The 13,192-nt window shown below is 35.9% G+C and overlaps 1 protein-coding gene across 4 annotated transcripts in view; it reads left to right on the top strand.

Annotated features, from left to right (window-relative positions):
- Positions 1 to 11,412, top strand: part of Rgs22 (regulator of G protein signaling 22) — a 113,585-nt gene extending 102,173 nt beyond the window's left edge. The window contains exons 23-28 of one of the 4 annotated variants that reach the window (XM_048801919.1): positions 435 to 590; positions 5,222 to 5,317; positions 7,471 to 7,564; positions 7,668 to 7,751; positions 7,962 to 8,011; positions 9,013 to 11,412. In XM_048801919.1, the coding sequence (XP_048657876.1) occupies positions 435 to 590; positions 5,222 to 5,317; positions 7,471 to 7,564; positions 7,668 to 7,751; positions 7,962 to 7,975 (444 nt within the window). In that variant the 3' untranslated portion in view covers positions 7,976 to 8,011; positions 9,013 to 11,412. Of the gene's footprint in view, positions 1 to 434; positions 591 to 5,221; positions 5,318 to 7,470; positions 7,565 to 7,667; positions 7,934 to 7,961; positions 8,867 to 9,012 lie in introns of those variants that run through there. The other 3 variants (XM_048801918.1, XM_048801920.1, XM_048801917.1) reach the window with 3 other exon arrangements.
- Positions 11,413 to 13,192: the final 1,780 nt, after the last annotated feature.

The raw sequence follows: 13,192 nt of genomic DNA, 5'->3' as shown, positions 1-13,192 counted from the left end.
AGTTTCCCTTGATGAACTGAATACTTGGAATACTTGTGTAGAACAGCAGTGTGTAGCAGATCAACTAGTATATGTTTTAAAAGAAAACATAAATTTCTTATTTAAAAAGACCTAATGGATTCTTTATTAATACAATCAATTGGTTAGGGAAACATAAGAATAAAGTGACTTTTAAGTGTATTTGGTCTGTGTGTGTGTGTGTGTGTGTGTGTATTTTTTCTAAAGAAAGAATTCTCATTGGTAATAAAAAGAACATTGATGATAAGCATGTGCTGAGCTAAACTGTACTAAGAAGTCTGGAGACAATAAGTTGAAGGAAACATGGTGCATATTAAAGACAGAATAGTTAATCCATTATTATGGTGAATTAGAGTTTAAATTGATGCATTTATATAAAATTGTAATCTGAGACATACTTTGTTTTTTTTACACAGATGACAATTTTTGGGGTTCTGTTTAAATTTTGGCCACAATTCTGTGAGTTTAGGAAGAATTTAACTGATGAAAAAATTATGAGTGTGTTAGAGAGAAGACAAGAATATAATAAGAAAATAAAATCCTCAAGCACAGATGACGAAAAATTGGGAAAGGTAAGACAAGACTTCTTTGGGATTGAATCGTACTTTGTAAAGGTATGTGGTATGTGTGAATTTGTAGAAGAATTTTCACTGAGGGAATATAGAGATAAGTTATGGAATACAGATTTTAGTGGCTTTTAAGTCTTTGTTCAGAGGTTTCAGATTTACTTTTGAATTCCCCAAGATTCATTTCAAATATTGCCTCTTCTATGTGAAGTCTTCCTTAACTCTCCTAGCTACGCAAACAGCTTACATCTGCTGCAGTAATGTTCCCCCTTCTCGTAAAGCATGCTTTTTATTGTCCTGTAAGTTTCTTCATCTGCCATCTTTGATGGATAGAGATCCTTAAAGATAGAATCACAAGTTCAAGGCCACCCTCAGCAACTTAGCAAGACCCTGTCTCAAAATTTAAAAAAGTAAAGAGGGCTGGGGATGTAGCTTAGTGGTAAAGCAGCTCTGTGTTCAATCCCCAGTATAAAGAGAGAGAGAGAGAGAGAGAGAGAGAGAGCCCATCTGACTCTTCATCCATGTTTATAAGCACATATCCCTTAGCCAGCATGTTGCTTTATTATTAATAATCATCGTTTATTGAATAAATCAGGAATTCTATGTGGTGTATGTAAAATAAAGAGTGTAATATACTTTACATCACAGAATACCATTGAAAAACATGTAGAACACAGCACGTGTCATAAAGTAAATGTTAGTCACATTGATACTGTGGCAGTGGGTCTGTGCACCTCAGTCCCAGCTGCTTTGAAGGATGAGGTGGAAGGATGGCTTGAGGTCAGGAATCCAAGACCAGCCTGAGCAACATAGGGAGACTCTGTTTCAAAAACAAATGTAGCAATAATTTTTCTTCTTTATTATAAAAATAATATCAAACATATCTTTCATTTTTATTCTTATCAAGTAGTTAAATGGAACACGGTAATCTGAAGAAAGTTATGATAAGAGAAAAAGAATCTCATGAAAATAACTTTCATTTAGTTTAATATCAAATACTTAAAACGAACAGTGTCAAATTTATTAACAAAAAGAGCACGTAGCTTCACTAAATAAAAATTTTAAACTTTTAAATGGCAAAAAATAAGATTAGAAGACAAATTGGGAGATAAAAGTTAAGATATAAGTTATAAAAACAAATCAGAAAAAAGGTAAATACTCTTAATAGAAATTTGGGTGAAGAGTGTTAGTATGCAATCCCCCCCCCAAAAAAAAATTACAAATAAACAAAAGCATTCAAAGGTATTCAGCCTCCCTGTTAACCAAAGACATGAAGACTGGCACAGAAGAAAATATTGGCAATATCCACTGTTTGTTGAGCTTGTGAGAAAGAAGCATACAAACTCATCCATTATTAGAGAAGGTATAAAATGGCACATTTTTCTAAAGGATAGTTTGACAACAAATATTGTTTAAAATGTTCATTTTTTTAAAAGTCAGCACATACACTTCTAGAAATTTATTCTAAAGGAGATAATCATAAAAATGCACAAAGGTATATGTACATAGCATCATTTATAATAGCACAAAGTTGGAAATCACCTAAATTTCTAATTTATCTAAGTATATCCCTTTAATCACCTTTTGAAAATGATAGTATATGTTTTTCATTTTATCATTCAACAAACATTGAGTGCATAAGACTATTTAGTCATTGAAAATGGTGATCTAATTTATTCATTTTATCATTCAGAAAATATTTGAGGACATCCTATGTGACAGATGCTGTTCTACAAATAAACATATTAATGGTAACTAATACAAAGGCCCAGCTTACATTCCATTTCTGTGTTTCTTTACATAGAAACGTTTTCATAAAATATTTTGCATGAAAAAGCAGATTTTAAAAGAACACATATATGGGAAAACTGGAAATCCATATGCTATAGAATGAAATTTAACCCTTATTTCTCACCCCGCACAAAACTCAACTCAAAGTGGATCAAAGGCCTAGGAATTAGATGAGAAACCCTGCACTGCTAAAAGAAAATATAGGCCCAACACTCCAACATGTCAGCTCAGGAACTGACTTCCTTAACAAGATTCCTAAAGCACAAGAAGTAAAATAAAAAATCCCTACATAGGGGCTGGGGTTGTGGCTCAGTGGCAGAGTGCTTGCCTTGCAATATGAGGCACTGGGTTCGATCCTCAGTACCACATAAAAATAAATAAAAAAAAATAAAGATATTGTGTCCATGTATAAATAAAAAAATATTTAAAAAAAAAAAAAAACCCTACATGGGATGACACCTTTCAACAGATGAGTGGATAAAGAAAATGTGGTATTTATACACAATGGAATATTACTCAGCCATAAAAATGAATGAGATTATGGTGTTTGCTAGTAAATGAATGGAACTGGAGACTATCATGCTAAGTGAAATAAATCAATCCCCCCAAACTAAAAGCCAAATATTGTCTCTTATACACAGATGCTAGCATACAATAAGGGAGGGAAGAATAAAACTTTATTGTATTAGACAAAGGGGATGGGAATAGGAAAGACCATACAATGAATCAGACACAACTGATATGAATACACTACTGGTTGTAACTCCACATCATGTATAACCACAAGAATGGGAATGTATGTACGTATAATGTCAAAATACATTCTACTGTCGTATATCACTAAAAAAAATGAAATGTAGTAGAACATTGTGTAAAATTTGGAGATACAAATTAATATTTAAGATTAATGCTTTAGTTCTTTTCCGTAATCACCTGCTGTATTTGGCAAACTTAGTGTTTAGCAAACATTGTTCTGGATGATGTTTGCATTTAAAAGACATGTTCTGTCTTCTCAAAAAAAATGGGATGGCATCAAATTATAAAGCTTCTTCACCTCAAAGGAAATAATCAAGAGCATGAAGAGAGAGTCTACAGAATGGGAGAAAATCTTGCAACTTGCTCCTAAGATAGGGCATTAATATCCAGGATATACAAAGAACTCAAAAAACTTAACACCAAAAAAGCAAGTAACCCAATCAATAAATGGGCAAATGAACTAAACAGACAGTTCTCAGATTAAGAAATCCAAACTATCAACAAATGAAAAAATGTCATACATCTCTAAGAATTGGAGAAATACAAATTTAAACTACACTGTGATTTCATCTCACTCCAGTCAGAATGGCAATGATCAAGAATACAGGTAACAACAAATGTTGGCGAGGATGTGGGGGGAAAACGTACACTCATGTATTGCTGGTCAGACTGCAAATTGGTGCAGCCTCTCTGGAAAGCAGTATAGAGAGTACTCAAAAAGCTAGGAATGGAACCCCATTTGACCCAGTTATCCCACTCCTTGAAATATATCCAAAGGAGTTAAAATCAGCATGATATATTGATACAGCCACAAAAATATTTATAGCAGCTCAATTCACAATAGCTAAGGTATGGAACCAATCTCGGTACCCTTCAATAGATGAATGGATAAAGAAAATGTGGTATATATACACTATGGAATATTACTCAACCATAAAGAAGAATGACTTTATGACATTTGCTAGTAAATGGGTGGCTTGGGAGACTATCACACTGAGTGAAATAAGCCAATCCCCCCAAATAAAAGGTTGAATGTTTTCTCTGATATGTGGAAGCTAATCTACAATAAGCCGGGGGTGGGAGTTGGGGGAAGGTATAGAAGTTCAGTGGAGTAGACAAAGGGGAATGAAGGAAAGGGAAGGGATGGGAATATATGTATATAAATATACTAAGTGAATCTCACCATTGTGTACATCTACAAGAAATTAATTAAAAAATAACTATGAGTAAATGACAGAAAGATCGGTAGAAGAGAGGAAAGGGAAGGGGAGGTACTGGGAACTGAATTAGAACAAGATATATTTCATGCTTTTAAAATTATGTCAACATATATTTTTTATATATGTATAACATGTATAACTAAAATGAACAAATAAACAAACACTTCTCATTAGTAATAAAATAAAAACATTGATGATCAGCATGTACTGAGCTCAACTATATTAAGAAGTCTGGAGACAGTAAGTTGAAGGAAACATGGTGTATATTAAAGACAGAATAGTTAATCCATTATTAGGGCGCTCTGGCATGACAGTGAAGCACAAGATCAAATTGGAAATGAGAGCAAAGTTGAGCAAAAGAACTCAAAACTCAAAAAAACCCTCAAAACTCAAAACTCAAAAAAAAGCAAAACTCCTTTTGTAAAAGGACTGAGTAGTAAATAAGACTCTGCTGTTTGGCATAGCTATCAGCATACCTGTGACTACCCCTCCTGCCCAGGCCCAGTGGCTGGAATTGCATAAAATTCAATCGACAAAACATAAACATTAAGATTATAGATTATATTTGTATTTCTATGCATTTTCTTTCGTGAGAAGTCTGGATGGATGTTCTTGAAAATGTTACAATGGTTTCTCTTAGATGCTAGAATTTGGGAATAGATTTTACATTCCACTTCATTATCTCATTTGTTTTAAAATATTTTACATTAGTATAAAAGAAAATTAAGATCAAAATGACTTGATGAAAACTCAGTTGTAGCATTCACCATGAAATTTTTTTTCACATGATATTACAACTTCTTCACTTCAAATTCGTATTAGTATAGCATTATCCCTTTTCTGGAATAATTTAATTTAATATGATTACAGTTTGGAATCAAACAATATGGAAGTACTACAGGGTCTGCTACCAAAAGCGCCTTAGTCACTGAACCCCTCCAAGGCCTGCAAGCATATGGCCGGCAGGTAAGCAGCAAAAGAGCACAGGTCTCACTTCCTCTCCAGAGGACTGGGTGGTGGCTCCCAAACTCAGTCACTGGACAGTGCTGGGGTGTTTGAAAGTGGGGCTAAAGTTATAACACTAGGAATGATTGGAAGGGAATGTCCTTGAGTTTTTAGAGTTGAACAGTACTTTTAAGCTGATTCTGGACATGTAATCAAGGAAAATAACTTCTTGAAACACATGAAGATTTAAGTTGCAGAAGTTGAAATGACCATTTTACTGGAAAAGAGAATAAGAGAGAAAAAAACTATATGTATATATATGTTGTTATATTCTTGTGTTAAGAGATGACAGAATAACGTTAATGCTTTGTTTCAGTTTTCTAATTTCTTGAAGCGGTCATTAAATTGGCCATTGACTAATACATTCACAACTTTTTTTGTTTATTTTTATAATTAGCACATTAATATCACTTCTCCCCAAATTTCATGAGATTATGTGCATTTTTGATTATTTTATATTGAAAGTGTTTGCATCTTAGGATAATACTGACTCAAGAAACAATCATTTTAGCACTCAGGAATGTCACATAACTTCAGTTATCTGGTTGAACTAATAGACTGAAAAGCTTTACTGTGAGAACAGAAATATTCAATTTTATGCAACCATGTGCTGAAAGAGAAATATCTAAAAGTGTACAATACCTAGAAATACATTCAGAAATATATTAGTAAATGATTAGTGTTAAACTTCAAAAACAGAGTGTAAAAAGAAAAGGGGTAAATGGCAGGGTTCCGTGGTGCACGCCTATAATCCCAGCAGCTAGGGAGGCTGGGGCAGGAGGATCACAAGTTCATAGCCAGCTTCAGCAATTTAGCGAAGCCCCTAAGCAACTCAGTGAGACCCTGTCTCTAAATAAAATATAAAAAGGGCTGGGGATGTGGTTCAGTGGTTGAGTTCAATCTGATACAGAAGGAAGGAAGGAAGGAAGGGAGGGANAAGGAAGGAAGGAAGGAAGGAAGGACTGACATCAGCAAGAAAGGGAACTCGGTGAGGAGGGAGGAAGGAAGGAAGGAAGGAAGGAAGGAAGGAAGGAAGGAAATAAATGCTGATGTAGATGACCAGGTTTATAATTTTTACTCTGCCCTTATAATTCAGCATTACCTCATTGACTGAAACTCAGCACATAATCTCCTTTGAGTCTGCTTTCTTATTTGTAAAAAGAGAGAAATGAGATGATAATGTCCTAACAGATAGCTCAAGATATTTGTAGGAAATGGAAAAGCTTTTGAAACGGAAGTGGTGATATACTCCTGTAATCCCAATGGTTTGGGAGGCTGAAGCAGGAGGATTACAAGTTTAAGGCCAGCCTAAGCAATTTAGTAAAACCCTCTCTCAAAATAAAAAGGGCTAGAGATATAATTCAGAGGTAGAATGCTCATGGGTTTGATTTTTTTTTTCAATTTTTGTTCTTTCAATACTGAAAGAAAGAAAGAAGAAATACCCTTTGGAAACCAAAGTCATTTTATAAATATAAATGTATATCATAGTTATTATAGCTATTTAAAGTATCCATGTTGAATTACTCTAGCAATCTGTAAAATAATAATAACACTGCCATTTTGCAAATGTGGGTGGATGCCTGGTATATGCATTTTTTCAGCTAGATTTTGCACATTGAAATTGTAATTAATCCAATTGCAAAAATTATCCTCTGATTCTCCCACCCGCAAAATCTTGGATCTTTTATAAGCACCTAGTACGTAAAGATTTAACTGTCAAGATATCTATAAAGCTTTTGTGACACTGATTCACTGAGCAATATTATCATCATCCTCACATCCTCCCCCTCCACACTCATCCAGGAAATTTACAGATTTAGGCAAAAATTTTTAGAATGCCCTTACTGTATCATAAACATTCTAAGAAAAGGAGTAAGATAGATTGATAATAATTTTTGATGCCCAAAATGTTTACTAAGCAAATTCAGCTTGTGAAATTTATACCCCTTAAACTTCTGATATGCATACTTTTCTTCGTATGTGTTATACTTCAATAAAAAGTTTAAATGAAGCGATATAAGTCATTTTACCCTCAATAATAGAAGTCATTTTAACTCCAGTTTACTTCCTCAGGCAAAAATTTCTAGAATTAACTTTGAAAATCATTTTTCCAGCCAACCTGGTGCTACTCAAAGTATATAGAAGCCTTAGAACAGGAAAGAGTTCTTCTTAAAATCCAAGAGGAACTGGAAAGAAAGATGCTTGCAGGTAAGTTTTTCTCTTTATTTACAAGATTATTTTGCTATTTCCTATCACAGATTAATTTTAGAGGATTTCAGCAATTACTTTTTATTTCTTTCATTTTGCACAGGTACATCATCACTAAGTAATTTATTTAGGCCTTCTGGTTCAGTCATGTCTTTGAAGAAGACTTGGTCTACCGTCAGCCTCCTGAGTGAGTTTCCAGGGCTAGTCCATCTTCAGTCCTCCTTTCTGCCTCTCAATTGGCCATTCAGAACATGGAGGCCATTCAGAACCCCCCACTTCCCTGAATCCCAAGTTAGGGATGCGAGTGTGTCCTGGTGTGTTCTGTCTCTGTGTTTTCTCTCCTTGCTGAGGAGGAAAGATTAAGATATTTATTCCTACAACTTGACCTCTTTTCCAGAGGGACAGCATTGATGTCAGTGTTTGCATCCTGTTGCTGATAGGTGCAAGGTGAGTCCTAGTCTGAGAGATGGTCATTCCCACCATGTCCCTTTAGCACACACTCATATATATGTGTGCAGCTGTGCACACATAAACCACACGCACACACACCACACACATCTACACATCCGTGCCCCACTGACAAATCAAGGGGTCAGAACATCTTGTCCTCGTTTTGAATGGTATTGTCTCTCCTGAGAAGTAATGCCTTTGAGAGTACTTAGTACTTATCCATCCTCTCTTCCACAGAGAACATGGATGGAAGAATGGGATATAGCACAGTTTTCCCAAAATGGGAATATAAGAAGGAACTGAAAGTAAAGACAGGGCCTTTCTCCCATAAAGATATTGATATACAGATTATCTGTCATTGTTTTATTTTTGTTTTGCCATGTTTTTGTTTTGAGCCCAGAGGAACTCCACCACTAGGCTATATCCCCAGTCCTTTTGTTATTATTGTTGTTGCTATTTTAAGACAGGATCTCCCTAAGTTGCTCAAGCTGGCCTTGAATTTGCCATTCTCCTGATTAACATCCCAGGTAATTGAGATAACAGTGTCCACTACTGTAACCAGCCTTATATGGTTTTGACTGGGTACTAATGTTGGGGTTTAACAAGTCCTTTACAAAGTAGTCCAATGGCAAAATGTAGTATATGTGTGACCCATTGGCCAGATAGTTGAAGAAGCCAGTTAAATTAAAGTCCCCTTCTTTTTTACCTTTTGTCCTGCAGATTAACTTTTTGGTTTTTTAAAATTCTTACTTTTTCTGGTTCTTGGGAGGGGTTGATGAGTAGGCCTAATGTTTTTAGCCTGTTCATTTTTTTTCTCTATTATTATTTACCCTACCCACTGTTTCCCCCACTCCTTAGGACACCACTTTCTTGATCCTGTGACAATTCTGTATAGTTTTTGTTGTCTCTGTTCTGGATTTATATTTTCCATAATATCATTTTAAATTTATATTTTTTATAAATGCTTATGTTTTCATGAATTTATTTTTGTCTTGCAGGAATTTTTTATGTCAAAGTTAACTGACATGAGAAGCTCAAGTGACTTATTGTCTTGATGGTCTGCCATAGAGCAAGTCTAATATCCACATAAAATTTAGCTTGTTTTGCTTTTATACTTGTAAAATTACAGTTATTCTGTACACATGACATACAAGAATGTAAAATTCTCAGAAACACTACAACAAAATTACTACTATCTAGCTTAAAAGAATCGAAATGTTTTGCTTATCATAATCCTTAAAAGTATGTAATGTTTTTCTCCTCAGTTAATATTTTAACAAATATTCCTTGATTCCTTTACTATATTTAATTAGCAGATACATTCGGCAAGCCATCAGGGAACATGAATATTCCAGCAATAAATTGGCCCAAAATATAAACAAAAGAGTCTTCCCTCTTTCCTTTATAAAGAAGCTATCATTAAAGCAATGGTTCTCGCACTTTAATGTGCCTAAGATTGACATGTGACCCTGACTAGCAATTCAGGTTCCTGGGGCCACTTCCTGAGAATCTGCTTCAGTAGTGCTTGGGCAGGACTCAGAAATCTCAGTTTTTACCAGACGTCCCAGGTGATTCTGATGCAGTATTCCACAGAGGACTCTTTGAGATAAACTGATAGGGCAGCAAGAAAAGTACTTCAAAGGGTAAAAGCCCTCTTACTAACTGAAGCTGCATTTTTTACTCAGAGGATCCAGACATACCCCTTCCTTTACTTGTTTCTAGAGGGAAGGGAAAGTGGGTAAAGAAATGACCTGGGAGGGTGGTTTATGGACCTTGTGACTCAGTTGCTCCAAGGACTGCGACTAGATGACCAGATTGTGAACAATGGACTTCCAGTTCTACACAATCTTGGAAGATATTTTCAAAGTTGTAAGTGCCATTCCAAATTCTCCAAGGAGTTAAATATTTTAAGTGGGGAAAGTATCAGTAGATATACTTTAAAGATCATCTTTCCTCTAAAGCAGGGGGTTTAGGAACTCTGTAGTTTCCTATGCTCCCACAGCACCCCTAAACCCTAGAAAGCCTGTTTTGAGACTATTTTCCATTTGTTAACCTTCTTAATTCGTCTCTTCTTTTCTCAGTTCTTCTTTTCTCAATTTCTCTCTCTCTACTTCTCCCACCCCTGTTTTTCCTCTCCCACTCTTATCCTACCTTCTCTGTTTTTTTTTTGTTTTTGTTTTTGTTTATGTTTTTTGGTACTGGGAATTGAACCCAGGGGCACCTAACCAGCCACATCCCCAATCCTTTTTAAAAAATATTTTATTTAGAGACACATTATCTCTAAATTGTAGACGCTGGCTTTGAAGTTGAGATCCTCCTGCCTCAGCCTCCTGAGCTGCTGAGATTACAGGTGTGTGCCACCACGCCTGGCTAATAGAGCATTTTATGTGGTCCGTTTTTTCTCTCTTAGCATATCAATTAGACTTCTTTTAAAAATTTTCTCACTGGTTGTCCCAAAGTGTGCAATACACATTACAACTAATAATAGTCCTCTTTCAAAGAAGGTTATAAGCACCAGGCATGGTGGTACATGCCTGTAATTCCAGCAACTCAGGAGGCTAAAGCAGAAGGATCCCAAATTCAAGTCCAGCCTGGGCAATTTAGTGATTCCCTGTCCCAAAATAAAACATAGAAAAGGCAAATTTTAAAAAAGAAAAATTTGAAAGAAGCCAGGAAGAAAGGGGTAGGGCAATTTAATCTACAGAGGAACAAAGATAAGAATTACATTTGACTTCTCTTCAGAAACCATGTAAGGGGCTGGGGATGTGGCTCAAGCGGTAGCGCGCTCGCCTGGCATGCGTGTGGCCCGGGTTCGATCCTCAGCACCACATACAAACAGAAACCATGCAAGCAAGAGAGTGTGGAGTAAAATATTTTAAGTATTCAAAGAATGTAGCTTAGTGGTAGAGCACCCCTGGGGTCAGTCTTCAGTATCAACTCTTATCCCTCTGCAAAAAAAACCAAAAACAAACACTATAGTATTTCTAGGTAGTACAAGTACCTATAACAGAGTATTACCAATCCTCCTTTATCACACTTTTTTTCCAATAAACTATAATCACTGAATACGTTTTGCTATTATTTTGAGCAAATTTTTATCTGTTAGAGCAATTGGAAATAAGAAAAATAAAATTTATTATTTACCTTCATATTCCTTCTCTATTAATCTTCTTTATGTAGATCTGAGTTTCTGACATATAGATTTTTCTTTTCTCTGAAGAATGACTTTTCATGTTTTCTTGTAAGATAGATCTACTTGAGACAAATTCCTTCAATTTTTCTTTGCCTTAGAAAGGCTTCCTTTTTAAAGATAACTTCATAGGACAAAGAATTCTGGATCAGTGTTTTTTTTTTCTTTCAACACTGAAAATATTTCACTCCACTCTCTTATCTGCATGGTTTCTTGTTAGAGTCTGTAAACAAGTCAAAATATCACCTGGCATTTTGCCAGGGGAATGTTAGAGTTCGTAAACAAGTCTGGATGGTGCCTGGCAAAATGCCAGAGGGAGTGGTTTGAGAAGTAACAAAAGCGAGCCATTAAGTGTGGAGATTCCTGATTGGTTGACTGCTGTATCTAGTTTATGTTAATTAGATAAGCTGTGTGGAATGTATAAATACTGCTCCTGTCCTGCAATAAACGGCTTCCACTCCTGCTGTATCAACGTACACAAGTTGTTTGTCACCCCCCGGCAGTTTCTGAAGAAAAGTCAAATGTAATCATGATCTTTTCTGCTGTGTGGGTTGAGCTGTCCCACTCCTTTCCTTCTGGCTTCTATCAAGATTTTCTCTTTGTCTTTGATTTTCTTAAGTTTGAATATTACATAAATAGGTGTAGATTTGGGGGCATTTATCCAGCGTGGTATTCTTCGAACGTCCTGGATCTGTTTTGTTGTCTATCATTAATGTTGGGAAATTTTGCCATTATTCTTCTAATAGTTCTTGTTTGTTTTCTTTTCCTTCTGGTATTTCCATGACAAACATTGACACCTTTTCTTATTGTGCCACAGTTCTTAAATATTCTTTTCTTTTTAATTCATCTTTCTCTTGCATATCAGTTTTGGAAGCTTCTGTGGAGCACCTAAAGCTCATGATTCTTTCCTCAAGTGAATTCGGTCTATTGATGAGTTCATCAAAGGCATTCTTCATTTATGTCATAGTGTGTGTTTTTTTATTTCTAGCATTTCCATGAGTTTTTTTCCTTGGAATTCTCTGTGCTACAGTACTCATCTGTTCTTGCATATTGCCAATTTTTGAAAAAAAATTAGAACTCTTACCATATTAATCATGGTCATTTTAGATTTCCTACTCTGAGAATGTCAATACCTCTGCCATAGCTGAGTCTGGCTCTGGTGCTTGCTCTCTTCAGACTGCATTTTGCCTCTTCACATGCCTTGTCATTTTCTGTTGAAAGTAAGGCATGATGTATTAGGTGAAAGGAACTGGGGTGGATTAGCCTTTAGTGTGAGGTTCATGTTCAGCTGGCCAATGATATGAACTTACTGTGTTGTTAGAGCTTGAAATTTCCTCTTTGCCCTTGTGTCTTGTTTCCTTGTTGTGTTTGGGTTTTCCTAAAGACTAAATAGTGCCTCAGCCTTGACATTCTTGAAATTGGTCCCTGTTAATGTGGTAGTGGGGGAACATATTGTAGTCCCATGATTAGATCTCAGTGTTTCATGAGCCTGAGTTGGGTATTTCCCCTTCCCAGTTTGTTTGGGCTTTGATAAAACCCTCCTCTGTTGGGGTCTTGTCAGATTGTCTCCCTAGAGGGCAGGCCTTGTAAAGAACAGCACACTCGGGGTATATTTCAAAATGATGACTCTAGTCGTCTCCTGCCAGAAGCAAGAGGAGATTTTTCTCTGGTCTTTTCAGGAAAACATGGTAAAACTTCTAGAGATAAAACTCAAGGAAATTTGGGGGCTCCCCTAAGTCTGGACCCTTGAGACTTTTTTTTTTTTTTTTAACTCTCAAGCTAGTCTGCAGTAAGCCTTGAGCAATTCATCAGTTCCAGCCTCACTGTTCCTACTGAGGCTGGTTCTAGCTGCAGGCTTCTGCTCCTGATGAGCTTTCTGTCTCTCTGGTTTTAGGGGCAGCAGATTGCCCTATTACCAAAATTTTTTGATGGATGCAAGGAGAATTGTTGATTTTCAGATTGTTTAGCCCTTTTTCTTGTGAGGATGG

Source organism: Marmota marmota, unplaced genomic scaffold (assembly GCF_001458135.2).
Source record: "Marmota marmota marmota unplaced genomic scaffold, marMar, whole genome shotgun sequence".
NCBI lineage: Eukaryota > Metazoa > Chordata > Mammalia > Rodentia > Sciuridae > Marmota > Marmota marmota.
This window is presented reverse-complemented; position numbering and strand designations above follow the sequence as displayed.